This window comes from Mytilus galloprovincialis, chromosome 2 (genome assembly GCF_965363235.1).
Source record: "Mytilus galloprovincialis chromosome 2, xbMytGall1.hap1.1, whole genome shotgun sequence".
NCBI classification, from domain to species: domain Eukaryota; kingdom Metazoa; phylum Mollusca; class Bivalvia; order Mytilida; family Mytilidae; genus Mytilus; species Mytilus galloprovincialis.
The window spans coordinates 110,646,682-110,665,535 of NC_134839.1; the positions used below are offsets into that span (position 1 = coordinate 110,646,682).

The 18,854-nt window shown below is 32.1% G+C and overlaps 1 protein-coding gene across 1 annotated transcript in view; it reads left to right on the forward strand.

The window, feature by feature from the left end:
• The first annotated feature begins 2,884 nt into the window (after positions 1 to 2,884).
• The window catches only part of LOC143065362 (ubiquitin carboxyl-terminal hydrolase 40-like), a 42,043-nt gene continuing 26,073 nt past the window's right edge, over positions 2,885 to 18,854 (forward strand). Inside the window, exons 1-13 of the mRNA XM_076238892.1 lie at positions 2,885 to 3,171; positions 7,241 to 7,308; positions 8,149 to 8,262; positions 9,080 to 9,205; positions 10,020 to 10,058; positions 11,102 to 11,248; positions 11,646 to 11,732; positions 12,017 to 12,073; positions 13,642 to 13,761; positions 14,412 to 14,546; positions 15,769 to 15,837; positions 16,386 to 16,519; positions 17,516 to 17,676. Coding sequence (XP_076095007.1) covers positions 2,985 to 3,171; positions 7,241 to 7,308; positions 8,149 to 8,262; positions 9,080 to 9,205; positions 10,020 to 10,058; positions 11,102 to 11,248; positions 11,646 to 11,732; positions 12,017 to 12,073; positions 13,642 to 13,761; positions 14,412 to 14,546; positions 15,769 to 15,837; positions 16,386 to 16,519; positions 17,516 to 17,676 — 1,444 coding nt within the window. The 5' untranslated portion in view covers positions 2,885 to 2,984. The remainder of the gene's footprint in view (positions 3,172 to 7,240; positions 7,309 to 8,148; positions 8,263 to 9,079; positions 9,206 to 10,019; positions 10,059 to 11,101; positions 11,249 to 11,645; positions 11,733 to 12,016; positions 12,074 to 13,641; positions 13,762 to 14,411; positions 14,547 to 15,768; positions 15,838 to 16,385; positions 16,520 to 17,515; positions 17,677 to 18,854) is intronic.

Consider the following 18,854-nt stretch of genomic DNA (forward strand, 5'->3'; position numbering starts at 1 on the left):
ACGCATATGTAGAGTGAGTTTTTGAAGATAATGTAACCTAATATTATTTAGACGCATATGTAGAGTGTGCAGTTTACATTCTATAAAATTCCTTCTTTTCTCTATTTGGTTTTGCGGGATGTATAATTACATAGCCACTGTTCGGTCGAAATGGTCCGTGTTAGGTGACTGTCCTACTCTTATGTTCGTTAAAGAACAATTGCAACACCTATCTCAGATGTCTTTTGAGAAGGAAAATGTGTGTACCATGATCCAACACATCCTTAGAGTCATCTTAAATTTGATACTTTTAATCGCTGTCGACCTATCTTATAAAACTAACCTTTATGACAATTTGGCACTGTACCTTATGCAATCAACGATCAAGCGTTCAATCAAATGTGTTATGAACAACCATAATTTATTTAACATACTTATAGAAAGTATTTCTTTATACAATTTTAGCTTTTACATTTGACTATACAAGTCTATATATATATTCTTTTATATGTTATCTCATCCGAAATTTAGAATTTTATGCATTTTTAAAGCATTTTTTATTTTTATGTATACTATTTTTTAACTTCTCTGTAACCTTTGTACTTGCATGGTTTTATGAGAATAAACTATCTATCTAACAAAACTGAATTGTACAAGTAAACAAACCACATATGCAAATTTCAGCACTGTGTATTTAGCAGCAAATATAAAAAAAACCAGTAGAAATGTAACAAAGTAATTATATAATGCATGCATCGAGTTAATTGAAGAATCAAATTAATAGAAGACAAAATCAAAATCAGGCAGGAAATGCACTAAATAGAAGTCAATTTTAACCATATCAAAGCAGTTACTTGAACATGTTGAAATCAGTAAACTGAAGACAAATAGAATTGAGAATGGAAACGGGGAATGTGTCAAAGAAACAACAACCCGAGCAGAACTTAGCCGAAGGCCACCAATGGGTCTTCAATACAGCGAGAAATTTGCCGCTTCACGATAAGCAACAATATACCAAACAATACCATGATTTTTCAAGACTTTACACATAATTATGAAAACCAAATTCGTCTTCAGCAATACTTCAAAAGAATGATTAGAGGCGTTTTTGCACATTGTTTATTATTGGTTTTTTTTAATAGCAGCAATGCGTTAGTCCAGAAGAATTACTACCAAGTATATATAAGAGTATTCGTACGAATAGATAGGCTTTCTTCAGAATCTGTATTGTAACAAACTGCAAAATACTAGGAGTAGAGAACTTTTACCGAAAACATAGTAACATATATATAAAACAATATAGAAAGCACAATCATGCAAGCAAACTGAAAATAGAGAAGCACAAATAAAAGTATGTACAGAACAAGCATGATAGGGCCAATAGTATAGTCATGCTATTATGATTATAAAAGCGCAAAGTAATGTAAAGTGAAATAAAATGAAAGCTAATCTACAGGCAGAACAGCAACATTCTAAGCTATTCTATGACTGTTTTATACTACTGAACTAAGAAACACTGTTCTCTGCCCTGAAACGGTCTAGATGACTGGTTCGCAATGTAGCAGCTGCAAATTTTCAACTTTTCTTATCACAAGTTGTAGTTTTAACATGTGGAATATCAAATATATTTTCGATTGTGTTACCTTTAATTCATCTTATTAGCGTATATATTTAAAATAAGTTAACAATTTCAAAAGTTTCAAATGCAATTTTTCACTTTCTTTTGACTTGCAGAGAGAGCATCCTCTCAGTATTGTTCTAGTAAATTATCATATGAACTATTGAAGTTCTCATAAATACAAAACAATCTGACGCAGTCTTCATAGTGGGGTTTGACATCCATGGGCATGACAGAAGCACAAAGATATGAATTTTAGATAAAATTGCAGTTACCACCAATGAATTAGTCTATTGTGCAAATACTCTATGTGATACATTTGTATATGTATATGGTCTGGTTTCAATTAAACGTCTTCTTCTGACTTCTACCTCTACCGCTGAGTGAATATTCTCTCACTTTTTTGTGTGCGCGTGAATCATTTTGAAAACACAGAAAACAAAATAAAGGTGCGATACATATATATAAATATATACTTAAAAAGTAAAACCATAAGAATACCTCAACTCCGAGAAAGATTCAAAACGGAAAGTCCGTAATCAATGGCAAACTCAAAAGCTCAAACACATCAAACGAATGGATAATTCTATCATATTTCTGACTTGTTACAGGCATTTTCTTAAGTTAAGAAAATGGTAGATTACAGTAAGGGTTGAAACGAGTGACTATATATATATATTTTGTTTAGTTATGTCAGCCTCTTAAAGGATTCAAGACATTTGATAAAACGTGTTCGTGTTAAATTGACCAATAAACTATTTCAAATAACAAGTGCATGTAAAATTTGCCAGAAAAAAAACATTTATGTATGTGTCTGTCCCTAGTCAGGAGCCTGTAATTCAGTGGTTGTCGTTTGTTTATGTGTTACATATTTGTTTTTCGTTCATTTTTTTATATAAATAAGGCCGTTAGTTTTCTTGTTTGAATTGTTTTACATTTTCTTATCGGGGCCTTTTATATCTGACTATGCGGTATGGGCTTTGCTCATTGTTGAAGGCCGTACGGTGACCTATAGTTGTTAATGTCTGTGTCATTTTGGTCTCTTGTGGCCAGTTGTCTCATTGGCAATCATACCACATCTTCTTTTTTATATGTTATTTTTCTATCAATCAATCAGAGGAGATTATATAATACGAACAATAAATTATGCATACAAACAGGTAACGAGTTGTGTTAAAAGTGTCTGATATGTTTAGCATTTATTTTATTTTTTACCAAGTTTCTGTTGCTCACACGTCTTTGCTGCATCTCCTCTCCGTCAAAAGTTCCTGATTATATAAATTATTTGCAGTTTCCGGTTATTTCTCCACGAAATGAAAATAGACAAAAATGATAAACTGTTGTTATATTTTTGCACAACACATTTTGTTAATATTTAATTCTGAAAATGTTGGAAGGGTTATTTGGAGAAGAAGATTTAACCTCTTCTAGAATATCTGAGCCTTCCAAACCTGGAATACAGTCGCCACCAAGACCACGTTATCAGTGTGGTCTAGCCGGAATTAGTAACCAAGGAGCCACATGCTATCTTAATTCTCTGCTGCAAACCTTACTTTACACTCCAGAATTTCGTGGTGAGAATGGGATAATTGCAACATTGGAATTTCATGGTCTTTTGTCAAGATATTTAGCATACATATGTACAACATGTACAATTGGCCCGAGAACACAGTTATTTTATAGTGCATTTCTTTTATAAAAAAAAAGACAATAAGTTAAAGTTTTATAATTGCACCTGCTGTATCTCAAATTTTTATTACAGTGTAATATACAAGTATTGGGACAAATACAGGGTTCGACACTAACGCTAGCCCGCTAGCCCGAGACTAGTAACTTTTGTGTCGGGCTAGTAAATGTCCGTGGCGCGATAGCCCGAGGGGCTAGTAAATTTATTTGTCATTGAACATCAATCTGTTGTACTTTCGGCAAAGTACAGTCCAAACGCCGGTCATATCTGACAACTTCGTCGAATATTGTCTACACTGGTTCCACGACCTCTTTATTTACATACAGATACAGATACTGGAGGGTAAAATTTCTACCGTAAACCAGTCGCCATATACAGTCAACTCGGCCTAAGATTACTCGGCCCTTAAAGTAAGAATGCACCACGTTTCAAGATAACCCGTTTTGAAATAAACAATAATTAAAATGCATATACATTTTGGTTTTATTATATTTTATCATTAATCACAACAGAGATCCTGATAAATCGTGTGCATAGTTTAGCCTTATCTATTACATAGTCGTCGCGTAAATAGTTTAAATTGGAAATGTCCTTTCGTTCTAAAAATAGAGCGTTGAAAGGTTCCCTGTTGAAATTTTCCTTTACTCCAAAGGTACACGTGATGATGAAAACTTTTCGAACTTCTCTGTTTTTATCCAATTAGCGTTTGTCATGTCGTCATAATTCATTTCGTATTGCTCGGGACTTATCATTACAGTTGCAATGGACTGAAACGAAAGTAAATTTCCGGTAATAATATTAAATGTGATTAGCTTCTTTTTGAGAGCTGAGGGGGTGATGATGATAACAAGACTAAGCCATTGGTATCAGAAAGCGTCCATTGCACGTACCGGGATGTATGCATGTCATAATGCATTAGCTAGAACAGGGTTAAAACTCGTCATGAGACAAATTAGTCCGAGATTACTCTGACGTCCAACAGCTGTTTTGCCAGACAAGCTGGGGCCGTGGGACGTCAGAGCTCGTCCCACGGCCCCAGCTTGTCAAGCAAAACAGCCGTTGGACGTCAGTAATCTCGGACTAGAGACAAATCAGTTGGAACATGAAGACTCAGCATCAGAAACCAAAAGTAAAATAGGGGACAAGTCAACTTATTTATGTAAATAAAATTTGATTATTTTAGTTGATGAGTTTTTTGTAAGCAAAAAAAGTGTCCCATGAAATTGTGTCTTCTGATATTTCACAATTCATCTGTGAAATTTCGTTCAGGGACAGAATATCACATTTTTAAACTATAAAATAGTGCCCCCCTTAGTGAAAAATTGTCCCAAGTGCATAATTTCATGGATGTTTTATAAAAATATGTCACAAGGGTCAATTTTTCATAGTGTAGCTATTTTTTTCTGTCCCTAAAAAAGGGAAATAATTTAGCAATCATTGAAATGTTTTACTCAATTCATTAACAGTAAAAATGCAAGTTTTGACAAACAAATTACTGCCGTTAGATTTTTTTTGGTGTTCAGTTTTTTGATTTTTTTTTTTTTTTATGAAGATAACAAGTATGAAATAGTTATTTTTCAGACTGAAAGCATCTTCTTAAAAGGCCTCAGAATGCAGGATTTTGCATCTAAATTTCAAAAAATTTCTGGGGGGCATGCCCCCAGACCCCCCTAGCAAGTTCGCAGGCCTACGGCCTGCTCACTCGTGGGCCGTTGGCCCACTCACCGGGCTACCTGACACAGAACAGGGCTAGTTGAATATAATTTTTACTAGCCCTGCGGGCTAGTGCCTACAAAAGTTAGTGTCAACCCCTGAAATAATATCAAAATTATAGAAACTTCTACCAGCTCTAAATCAAAATATTGACATTTCTGTGTTAAGGGGGTCTAAAATTCAGTTTGACAGCTTCAGACTTACTATTTTTTTGCTATTTTAACTGGACCAAATCACTACTTAAGGATGTACTTAGGTGAGGGTTTGTGAAATTAAAAAAAATCAAGAATTTAAAATTGATATATATTATAAGTCAAAAGAGCATTGGTTAAGAATCAAAATAAGCAAAAAATATTGATAGGTCATGGACTACCTTTTTCGAGGTATTTGATATTTAAGATATGGCGGGAAAAGGCTGACTCGGACCTTATATTTGCATTGGTATAACTTGGGACTCAAATCAAAAGAAAGAAAATCAACAGTCTGCTATAATTTGGTATATGACCTTTTATGAGCTATTAAATCTTGTATGAAAAAATAAATGGGTGTTATGGGGCAAAATATTTTACCTTATATTGTATGGAAAAACACCAAGGAGTCTGAATATTTGACACAAATGACAAAACCTCTCCCAAGTACATCCTGAACATAAAGATTCAGCACCCAAATTTTTTTAACATGCAATTTCATCCCCTTACTTAATATTTCATGCATTAAATATCAAGAAATAAATTGGGAGAGAGTATAAAAATGAATTGCAAGTTATACACTGTTCACACAAGGGACGATATTCATAGACAACGAAAACCAAAGGAAGATAACTGTGTCCTTAGACCAATAGTCAATACATGTACATATAAAAGAACAAAATGAAAATCAATTATCACAGCCTGTCCTCTCTTTTTGACACTTTTGATGATCTCTACCACCACCAGGGCTTTTCCCAGCATATATATTTGATTACAAGATTATACACCATTCCCAATGAAAATAGTGTTTTCCATTATTCATGTTATTAGCGTTAATATTCTCATTGTCATTGATAGACTGAAGTCACTGAACTATGATATAAATTGTTATTATCCAAAGTTTAATGTTCATACATTGTAGTTAAAAAAAATGAAAAACAACTGAAAACTAGATCAAAATCCAGATACAAGTTTCCACTTTTCCAAAACAATATTTGATGTGGCCTAAAATACATGTAGTCAATTTTAGTATAAACATGTTAAAAGATATTGCAAAACTGTGCGCTACATGTGTATGAACATGGTGCTTCTTTCTAAGAAAATGAGTTGTGACTTCTGTATCAAAATATTATGATAGAGTCTGAGTAGTTATAATTACAGGAGGAAAGTGCATAACTTCTATAAACATGATAAAGCTTAATCTGAATTTTAATGAAAATAACACTTGAGGGATAAATCAATTTTTTTTTTAAATATAGGATTTCTCTGTTTTTTTTTCTATAGATGAACTTTATCATATACTTAAAAAAAAATAATTTAAAAATGGGGTGACCGTTCATTTAAGCTCACAATCTGTCTTTGAAAGAAGCATGCATTTTTGTTTATAGGTACTTTTTTTTGTTTTAACTAATACATGTAATAGGAGAAATTAAGTTAATATCAAAATTAAAAACCAAAATTACAGAAATCGCCTAAATTTTACTATTGTTTAGTTTAAGTACAGCTTATTTAAAAATAATAATAAAAAATAATGGTCATCGATGAGTTAAAAAAGATATTTCCATTTTAATGCCTAAAAACGGCATTTTTGCACCAAAGGGAGATAATTTGGAGCTTTTCAATGAAAAACATTTTAAAAGTCATCTAGGCCAAAACAAATCAATTTGTGGGGTTGATATTTGTACAATCATAAAGTAACAATTAGTAGTGTAATAAATAAAATTTATAATGAAAACAAAAATGTTTAAAAAATTTCTGAATTTTTTTTTTCTCGAGCCTCCTTAATGAGTTTGGTGCATCTTAAGTGTTTTTTTTATGAATATATACATTGTACCTTTTCTGGATATACATTGTACCTTTTCTAGATATACATATACATTGTACCTTTTTTACCTCTAAATTGTTTGCTGGATGTTTTTCAAGTCATGAATGCTCAAAATGTCAAACCCAACAACATGCACAATGTGAAAGCCATAGATGTACATGTATAAGTACCACTGTCTCTAACATGCCTAAATGACTACATACAGAGTTTCTTATTCAATATACTTTCAGAATCATTATTTGACTTGACAGAAGATGAGCTAGGAAGTTTTGATAGTAAAGATATTCCTGGGAAAAAGGTATGAATGATATGGGTTTCTTTAATATAACTTTTGTATGGATATCTTGTACAAACTGTAAATCATTTTATACATTTAAATAAATATTTAAAGTAGCATTTCAAACAATGTTTTGTAGTGGTAAATTACTGCAAATTACCTTATATAACTTGCCAATACAAAACAAAGGATATACAGCCTGAACTGCAGAAGGGTTTGTTTTACGCAAAGGAAAATAGTACTACATGTACCAGCATCAAGAGGGGACACAGAAAAAGTCTATGCATGGTACATGTTGTTTTATTTTTTAACCTGTCCTTTGCAACACAATTTAGGACAAAGAAATGCTGAGGCCTCCATCTATATTATATTTTAAAGTGTAAGTGCTAACATTTTATCTCAAATGTCTAAATCATATTATTCAAAGTAGTCAATCAGCAATGTCCTAGACACTTTCAAAAGTTATTGGTGATCAACATAAATAATAAGATTTTTTTTTAGACACTCTCACCTTAAATTTTTTGTCAGAGTTTTATTAAATTAAAATCAGATTTATGTCTTAAAAAAAAATCCTAAATCAGCATCATTCAACCTTTTTTTTACAAAAAGTATGTCACTTGGAAATAAAATTACAAGTATATGGAAAGTTTTAAGTCTTCTCTCCCCTACATTTTTTTTTCATGTTTAAAAAAATTGTATTGAAGGTTAAATTAAACAATATTTGTGAAGCCTGAATGATCTATGGATTTGAAATACTGGTAAAATTATTAGAGTTTTTGCTATCAGACAAATATATTATATGTTGTGTTGAATGCATCAATTTTGTTGGTGGTGCTTTCATTATTATGATTTCTACTGTAGGTTAGAGTGATACCATTACAATTACAGAAATTGTTTACAAGATTGCTACTGAGTGATCAACAAAGTATATCTACAACAGAACTGACGGATAGTTTTGGTTGGAACAACAGAGAGGTGTGTGATGATTCTATGTAGTTATTTAGTATATTATGTGTTGACAAAGTATTTTGTAATGAGAACATCTGAATACTTATTTCACTGATTCATGGGGAAGTTTCTACTACAGGAAACAAGCTTTTGGCACTAGAGCTGGTGATTGAATATTGCTGCTAAATAAAACAAAGCAAAAACCAGAAACAACATTCTTAACAGTTTTAGAAGTCCAATCATAGAATCTGATTGAAATCAGCAGTATCTATATATGAAAACCTAGTAGAAATCTAATATCTTCAGACCATTGTTACTGGATTCAAGGATATAACACTTGTAGCCCTTGGTTTGGAAAGAAAAAAAAAATCCACAGTTTAGATATACATGTATCATTTTCAATGTTCTATTTTTTTTTTTAAATTACGATGTGGAAAATACATTAAGGTTTCTGCTTGTTTGTCCCTACGTCAGTCTGTCCATCAGTATATCCCAAAATTGGTTTTTGTTCTCTAACTTAAGTTTGCCTCAACCAAATGTAGGAAACTATACACAATGGTTATCACCACAAAACTCAGATCAAGTTTCAATTCGGGTGGTGTCACTTTTACTACTCTGGAGTTATGCCCTTTAAGAACGTTATATGCATGTAGGGGTATCATCTGTGTCCCATGGACACTTTCTACTTTAACTATTGAAAAGTCTCAATTATGTGGTATTTGTTATCTTGGAAAAGTTACTTTTGTGTCTTTCTTCATGTTCTTAGAAGTTTATTTATTTTTCATCTCCTGATCTTTCATGATAAATCAAGATTCAACTTAAACCTGACAATTTTTTATAACAGGAATTACAACAACATGATGTACAGGAACTGAATCGTATCTTGTTTAGTGCTGTGGAAGCTTCATTGGTAGGGACATCAGGAAAGGACTTAATAAACAGACTTTACCATGGAACGCTTGTCAATCAGGTGATACACTCATTATAAATGTTTTCATAGTATCTTGCTATGCTTTTTTTTACATTAAGGAAGTTGGCTACTCAGTTTCGAAATAACAAGCTTTTCATAACACTAGTATATATTAATGGGGGATTAATAAAGGAACAAAAAAATCAAAAAAAAATCTTGTTTTCGAGATAATAGTAATTCAAATTTTGGCGGGAAAATGTTCTCTCTTGACTTTTCATATCTTTATCATTGACAAGTTTAGGTTCTGCAATACTATTAAAAGATAACAAGGATTTTAGCTTTTACAGATGGTTTTTATAATTGTATGGCTTATACTGATACATGTGAAAGATTTATAAAATAAAAAGTGGAGGTCAATGGGCAAATTGTTTTAAGGAATTCAAATGGATAAAACCAGAAGAATCTGAAAATTTGACAAAAATCCCAAGTAGCAGCATAAATGCCTCGAGTGCAGAAGGGTGTGGGGTCTAAACACACTTCACGTCTAACCAAAAACTTTAAATTTTGTATGCAGCTTCTCACCCAGGCACGGGGCATTAAGGAGAAAAAGCAAAGCCTGGTCAGCTTGGAGTCAGAATTATATTTTCAGGTAACGTGACATGTCTCTACAGACTGTTTCCTTGTGAGCTACATTGTAGCACATTAAAATTCTGGCTCTGCATGTCAGTCTCTTACAAAGCAGGTTTTATATTCATATAACAATAACATGCTCTCATCCTAAATATGCATATTAATTTGCTGCTGGACATTAAGTATTCATCCATCATCATCTTATAGAAAGTATGAAATTATCAAACCACTATTTACATTATAGATCATTTGCTCTGTATGTGGAAAAGTTAGTGAAAGAGAGGTAAGTTATAAACAAGATAGATTAACTTCAAAGATTTCTGATACACATCAAGTCATGTCAACAAGTAAAAATCATACCAGTATGAGAAAACATTTTTTTAGAATATATCTTTACTTTATGTGAAAAAGGAAATATTCACTGAGCTGCATATAACAAAAGTTTGTTGTTTACAAATATTTGATTTAACTCCACATACATGAAACAATATGAAATTCTTTTGTCAGCTAACAGTTGTATAACATCTAACTTCTAAAATCTGCTAATTTTAAAGTTTTTGCTTTAAATTTGAATAGGTCTGTTTCCAACGTACTTAAAAGGGCACTAGATATATAAAAAATCAAAAGTATGATTTTTTTTTTGTTCAATCATTAATGAGAGTGAAAAAGTGAAATAATGATTTGCTTTTTTATCAGCTAAAATGGTTCAATTTTGTCAAATTAAGCACATAAACATTGATAATGAAGTATTCACTTGCAAGTGAATAAGTCGACCTCATTAAATCTGTATTCATGGGAACTCCAATTTAACCCCGTTGAAAGAGATAGAATAACGCATGCATTGTTCATGTACGAGTTTTTAAAGGAAAAGAAAGTGCAACAAAGGTAAATAATTTGATTAACTGATTCGATCCACACAAAATCATTCTCATAAAGGTATAAACGACGATAAACGTACATTTTAAATCTATAATACAAAATTTAACAGACCTATAAAAATCTAATTGCACGAGTTGCTTTATCTATTTATATCCATGTTTATGTTTACATCGCTTATATGGTCATATAAGGTCAACTCGATAGTTAATTAGATGGCGTCTTGGCTAAAATTCACATGAAACGAAGCTACATCTTATTGAGACCATGTCCTCTAGATTGTTTATTTTATACTTTTGATAGTTTGGAAAAAAGTTTTACATTGTTATAAATAAAATATGAGAATTTGAGTCAAATCGGTGACCACGAATTTGACAGCTAGTGCCCCTTTAAGTGTAAAATACTGATTTTAGATTGTGGGATGTAATTTGTTAATATTTGTATGTTTAGGAGGATTATTTAGATTTAACATTAACAGTTGCTGGCAACAACAGTTTAGAAGAAGCTCTGTGTGGAAGCTTTGTTTACATGGAAAGTATGGATGGTAAAAACCAATACAAATGTGAATCTTGTAACAAACTTGTCAATGCTAAAAAGGTAAATAACTAAGACAACCCTACCAATTATTCATGTGTCTATTGGAAGTCTGGAACCACATCATGCCTTACATTGCCTTAATTATTTCGTTATTTAATAATGGTAGCAGATCTTATTTTATCTGTTTAATTTGTTCTCAACTTTTTATAAACTAAGAATCTTTGAGGTCTCTGCTACATCACAGACTAAGAACCTTGTAAAGCCAAGGTAGTCTGGTTGTTGGTTAAATCTCCATATAATAAGTCTTATGATTGCTAATATTGCTAAAATAGGTGTTGACTATATATAGATATTTACTGATCCTCTGCTAGGCATTCATCATTTGTTAATAAAAACAAATATATACCCTGCCAGATGTGTTCTGTTAATTTTACTGTTAACTTTAATGTTATTTTAGGGAGCCAAATTAAGAAGTTTACCAGAAATTTTGTCTATCTCTTTTCTAAGATTTAGTTTTGACTACCAGAAGATGGAGAGATACAAGGTATGATTAAGAGAGATAAACAGTTGAACATCATAGGAACCTGCAAAAATAAATTACATTCTAGAGAATAGTTACAAATATGTCAACATACAAATCAATCATTCTGGATGTTGTCTTGTACAATAATAAATAACTTTTGTGTCTTTTGGCATTTCAGACATGTATTTATTTTTAAAATGTTCTACACAATAATTTAAGCATTGAATCAATTATTACTGTTATAAAAGATTAATTCTCACTTAAGATTTATAAGATTTTTATTCAGAAGATAAATTATTTTGTAGGAGGCAGGAAGACTAGTTTTCCCACATACCATTGACATGGCACCATATTGTGAAAAGGTATTATTATGTTATAAGGGACATAACTCTATTGATTAATTATATTTTTATTGAAACATTTTGTTAAACCATTTTCAGAAAATTTTAAGAAAAAATATATATATTTATTGATCATTATCAAACAAAACATCTAGCTATCTATCACTTACTTGTAAGACTATTTATATCTTTGGACTAGATAGCTGATAAAAACCTGTAGAGGTCACTACAGTCTATATGATTGTTTAAAGATGGACTATCATCTACTTAATTGTTCTTCGCTTTAGTTTTTGGGATACGATTGCTTTCAAGCAATCTGTAGACTTATACCGGTGACTCAGAGCATTGCCCTCATGTCAATCGTTTTATTCTAAACATTAAAGAACATCTCAGATTCTTATGATTGTCTTGCTTTAAAAGGTAAAAACAAAGGGATTGAACTTAAACAACTTTCCTATAATGTTCTTTTCATAATCTTAATGTTTGATAATTCCCTTGACTTATATGCATGTTTTTAACAACATGGAAAATCAGAATTAAGCAGTATTTATATTTAGTGTATTTATAAATTTAGAAACACGTCAGAGGGAATTCCCAGTTTTGATAAAATGCGAGAGTTCCCTGAATTCCGATAAATCTATTTCTGTCATATAAGAACTGAGTGGAGTTTTTCTTATATGTTACCGTTATGAAACTGGTATTTGAGATTGTAATTCCATAAAGAAATAGAGAACCATCTAGGTCGTTTAATAAACATTAATATACGTTCTTGCTCCAGGGTTTGTTTTGGAAATTATGCGCATGCGTATAGTTTTCTTGACTTCAAGGAGATTTAGATTGAATGGTTGCTCTGGATTCCCCACTCAATTAATTAATTTATAACTCATGGGATCTTTTTTATGTATGCCTGCTATTGAGGGTTATTGTTGTTGCATAATTTTAAATCATATGCATCATTTAAATTAAAATAAATGTAGTCCTTATCGTAGAACACCCCTTCAGGCGAAATGGAGTCTTCCATATTATCGTTTCGAGTTGTCTCCCTTCCAGAAGTAACTTCTGTGAATTCTGAAACAACACGTCAAGTATTAGCTCCTTCTGTCAATAAACGTCGTATTAAATTAAAAACAAATGCAATTTAAAGCGATAAATGTGTACGGAAAGGAGTCATGATCACTGACCCAAAGGAAATTAAATATTTAAAGAGTTAGGAATGGGATTCCTCCTAGAATTAATGAGGAAAATAGGTGATAAGATACGAAGTGAAATACCTTCTCTCACTCTGAGTCTCAGTGACTGCTGTGGAAAGTAAACTTGGAATTGATAGTACAAAAATAAAACAGAATAGGCCTAATTACATTGTTCATACACTTTTATCCGGGATTGGCTATTTTGTAACTATTTTACATGTGCAGTTGAATTAGTTTTGAAAATAATATTATCCAGCTACATGTATACATGTGTCAATGAAACAACGGCAATCGTATCTCTCAGAGCAATCTGCTCTTTGATTTATGTTAGCTTTCAAAACTATATAGCACCTTGAGTCTGAACCTGTGAAAAATCAACAAATACTTTTTTCATTTCAGGCAGAGCTTTCTTCAGAGTATGAGTTGTTTTCTGTAGTGATTCACAAAGGAGGAGCCTATGGCGGCCATTACCATGCATTTATAAAGGATGTAGACTCTCTAGGGAAGTGGACTCATCCAGTTAGTAGACATTACTATAGTTTGTTAATCTGTAGAATGGGAACCAATCATCATATTTCTGTTGCTTGTTATTGATAATTGTTTTTATCTAATCAATTGCTTGACTAGAAATTCTGTTTTAATATGGAACATTAATAGCATTTTACAAAATCATTGTTTCGGCGTAGATATATGTGAAAAAATGATACACATTGAATAAAAGAGATATCAGCATAGTAGTGAAGACAAAATTAAGTAAAACTATAGATTCATCTGTTTGGATTTGTTTCTCCCTTATAATTAGGCTTGGTTGGTCTGTGAAGTGTAAAACCTCTCACAATATAAAAATAAGAAGATGTGGTATGATTGCCAATGAGAAAACTCTCCACAAGAGACCAAATGACACAGATTATAAGTAAAAATAGCAGCTTTAATCATAAGGATCTATGAGAGTTAATTACCTTGCTGTTTACAAACGAGAAACAAATTATAGTATCTCCTACGATTAAATTTTCCAATACAATATTAACCAGGTGTACAGATCACACAAAGCAATAAAGGGAACCTTAACTGTTGCTAGCCTGGCATTTCTTACTGTTTCTGTAGGTTGTACAAATACATTTTATATTTTCCTACAATGTATGAATACTGAATAATTCTTTAAATATTAGGATGAAGAACCTATCCAGCTTCCAACAGACCCCAGTACTGGTGAAGTTGACTACATTGAGGTAGACTCTCCTGTAGAACTGATACAAGCCATTCTTGTCAGAAATCCTGTCCTCACTATAGACAAACTGTGTGCTGTAAGTAATATATCAAAAAAGACTCTGCTGTAGAACTACCGGTAATAGAAAGTTGGTTATCTGGTGCAAAAAGCATCAATTTTGACAATTTTTGTCCCATTTGTTGACCTGGAAGACCGAGATATGCTGATAGATGTATCAATCAGTGGTCTGCATGTAGAGTGGACCCCAATGAACAAATTTACCACAACATATCTTATGTCTGAGTGAAACTGGTCTTGGTACAGAAGGTTATTTTGATCAAAAATCCAAAATTTTCCGATTTTTGACTTCAACTGGACCTGAAACAGGAAGTAGTCGTTTCCTAGTAATAGAGCTCTGAACATCATGTGTCAGACATCAAGAGGATGCCTACCCCTACAAAAAACTGAGTTTTATCCAATTTCAATTTTATGCCCCATTTATGGGCATTATGTTTTCTGGTCTGTGTGTCCATCTGTTCGTTCTTCTGTCTGATTGTCCATCCGTCTGTCCCACTTCAGGTTAAAGTTTTTGGTCGAGGTTGTTTTTGATGAAGTTGAAGTCCAATCAACTTGAAACTTAGTACACTTGTTGCTTATGATATGATCTTTCCAATTTTAATGCCAAATTAGAGATTTGCGCCCATTTTCATGGTCCACTGAACATAAAAAATGATAGTGCAGATGGGGCATCCCTGTACTGGGGACACATTCTTGTTAAGTTCTTATTTTAGCCCAAATTGAACATTAAAACAGAGGAAGGAACACTACTATTGATAGTGTAAGATTGAGATAACATGCATTCACTTTGAAATAAATTTCATTAAGTTGATCTCCAAAAGTATGGAGAGCCATTGGAGCCAAATAACAGTTTTTTGGGTACAGCCGTAATATTAAGTATGGTAAGGGTTAATACACAAACTTATTCATGGGGTAGGGTATTAGATTTTAAAAATTTCCATTCTTTCCCCCAAAAAGATTGATTTTAGCTGGAGTATCAGTTTTATCCTCTTTTCATAAAACAAAAGTTGATCCTTATTATCCACTGATTAAAGCATTTCATACTTTTAATTAACATGCTAGATTTGAAGAGAGTTATTTTTGTGTCGGAAAGTTAAATGCAGTTGAAGGTAATAGAAATGATATGCAGACAATCCTTTCCTTTTTTATTCAAACATTTCTGCAATAAAACATTTGCCATAGAACTTACACTTTAAATCTTTATAGCTCAAGGATTGATAATTGGGTTTTTTTTTTATCAGGAGATCAGTAAACAGACTGGAGTATCATGGAACAAAAGATTTAGGAAAAACTTTGGATCTATTGTTAAGGTTAGTTATGGTAAATTCTGAAAAACATTGCGAAGTTACTCTGAACAACAGAAACAGAGTTTTTAATTTATTTGAAGTAATGAATTTTTCTAAAACCTAGATAGATATCAGATGACTCAGTATTTCACAGTTTTAAAAAATCACTATCTGTAAGCAAGCTTTGAAAAATGGCAAACATAGTTGTTACAAACAAAAGATAATGTCACAAATTTTAATGCTTTTTGTCTTCTCCAAATTATTGACATTTCTCATTTGTGGGTGTAAAAAACAGAAAGCAACTGTCTTGACCCTAAAAAATATTTGAAGGAACACATCTTTTTTGTCTTTTTATGTGATGAAATCATTTGTAGACTTTATAAAGCGTAATTAATTCAGTTTTTGAATGTATTTATTACATCATAGAAAGACAGAATAGAATAAACTTGTTGTCCTCATTTGAATTAATTGTAATAACAAAAATAAAACGTGACTTCACATTGAGTACTTATACAGAAATAGATATATTTAAAAAGATTGTATAGATATACATTTTCTTGTTGTATTTTCAGTTTTTAGAAAAACATCATGATGTATTTGTACTTGATTCTGGTTGTAATCAGGTATCACTAGGAAATTCTACTAAAGTGAAGGCTGATAAAGAGGAAAATTCTCCTACAACAACTGCTGAGCCAAGAAACAAAAGGTAAACTAATTCTGAAGTTCTCTCAATTACCCCTCTCTGTTATAATGTGACCTACCAAATTATACTATTTACTGTATTTGTATTAACATGAGCAACAGGACAGGTACCACATGTGGAGCAGGATCTGCTTACTCTTCTGGAGCACCTGAGATCACTCCCAGTTTTTGGTGGGGTTTGTATTGCATAGTCTTTATTTTTCTATAAGCTATGTTGTGTCTTGAGTACTATTATTTGTCTGTTTGTCTTTTTCTTTGTTCGCCATGGCGTTGTCAGTTTATTTTTGTACTATGAGTTTGACTGTTCCTCTGGTATCTTTCGCCCCTCTTTAACAGCCTTTTTCTTTGTTCGCCATGGCGTTGTCAGTTTATTTTTGTACTATGAGTTTGACTGTTCCTCTGGTATCTTTCGCCCCTCTTTAACAGCCTTTTTCTTTGTTCGCCATGGCGTTGTCAGTTTATTTTTGTACTATGAGTTTGACTTTCTCTCTGGTATCTTACCCCCCTCTTTAACAGCCTTTTCATTTGTTGATATTAAACTAATGGTGACCTCAATTTGTTAACTTCTATGTCATTTGGTCTTTGGTGGAGAGTTGTCTCATTGGCAATCATACCACATCTTCTTCTTTTTATATTAAGTCAGAGTTAGTGTCAGAATTATTGTGAATCAACCGGCTTATCTTGACAGAAGTTAACCACATAAATAGGTCATTTCATCTTTTTTTTAAAGATAAACTCTTAACCAAGGATACAATCTTCTGGAGAACCATCAAGAGAACTGATATTTACATTGGTATAGGTTTTATTTGATATCCTCTAACCACAGAAGTAATAAATGAGTGACATATTAGTGATATGTTATTTCATGGAATATCGATTATACAAATCTTGAATTGGCTGATGAAGACAATTAGGTTTAGTTTATTATCTAAACAGATGATATTACATTTATTTGAAACAAATAGAAGATGGTAATAAAAAACTCTTATTTCTGTTGTAGACCACAATCACCAACACCTATGCCTGGCCAAGCTTGGTTTAACTTTGATGACTCAAGAGTTTCTCCAATCAGAGAAAAAGAAATAGAAAAACAATATCAAGGAAAAGAAAGTGCTTATATGTTGTTCTACAGAAGGAAGAAATTAACAAGACCAAAAGAAGGTAATATCCTCATTTATAAGTCAAAGTATTACACATGTGTATTATAATCCTTACTAGCCATTAGACCGTTGGTTTTCCCGTTTGAATGGTTTTACACTAGTAATTTTGGGGCCCTTTATAGCTTGTTGTTCGGTGTGAGCCAAGGCTTCGTGTTGAAGGCCGTACATTCAGTCAGGATTCTACTTCGTCAAAATTATCTCCCCATTACGCCAGTTCATTTTCACAATCATAGAAATGGATGCCATTGTAGGGAAGACGCGCTACCAATTTTGCTCTTGGAAACCGATAAATTTATCCACATTGCGCCATTACGATCCTTTGTCAGTTGTATTTTAAAAGACAAATGTATCAACTAGCTAATGAGCATCAGTTAATGATCTTGTCTGCATTGATTCAACTTAAAACTATTGTCTGATCGGTTGTCAGGTGGAATTTTCGAAAAATTCATAAACATTTAAAAAAAATTCTAATTAAATATTTCGTGGAAGGGCAGACTAGATTTTTTTAGTGATTGAAGACTATAAACTCAAGTTATTACAGACAAAAAATTATAATTTTTCGAAGATATGCATTTTCATCATCCAACTTGAAAGTCAAGTACTTTCAGTAAAAAAAATAGCTATTCGAACACACCAACTCTGTTTTTGTGATTCATTAGATAGGTATTTCACTTGACCCATATTTTTCATCTTTTAGTACTGTGATTTTTTTATGTTATAAAGTCAACCTGTAGCTTTGATATATAAAAATGATAGAATCTGAAGCGAGACGATGTATGAAATATTCTTGCTTTGTACAATATCAAGACAAAATATTCTACTCAAACACACCCTAACATAAAAAGGTGCACTCGATTGTCTCTTTTCGATACTATTGTTACCCATTTTTTGGAATTTTTTCTTGAGTCACATAATGGAAGGGCAGACACGAAAATTACTGAACTAATAGATTGATATGTTTTCCCTCCGTGGTAATTTTTTTTTTTAAATCGGAGGATATGCATTTTCTACATCCAACTTGAAAGATACCCATGTCGTCTACCTGATATCTAATTGTTCTGCTTACAAATGTAACTATGTACTAGATAAATTGAAAACTTATGCAAATGGTGTTTTTAAAATAAAACACTTCGTAATTGAGAAGAAAATTGTAATTTTGTTTGTTTCTATAAACTTTTA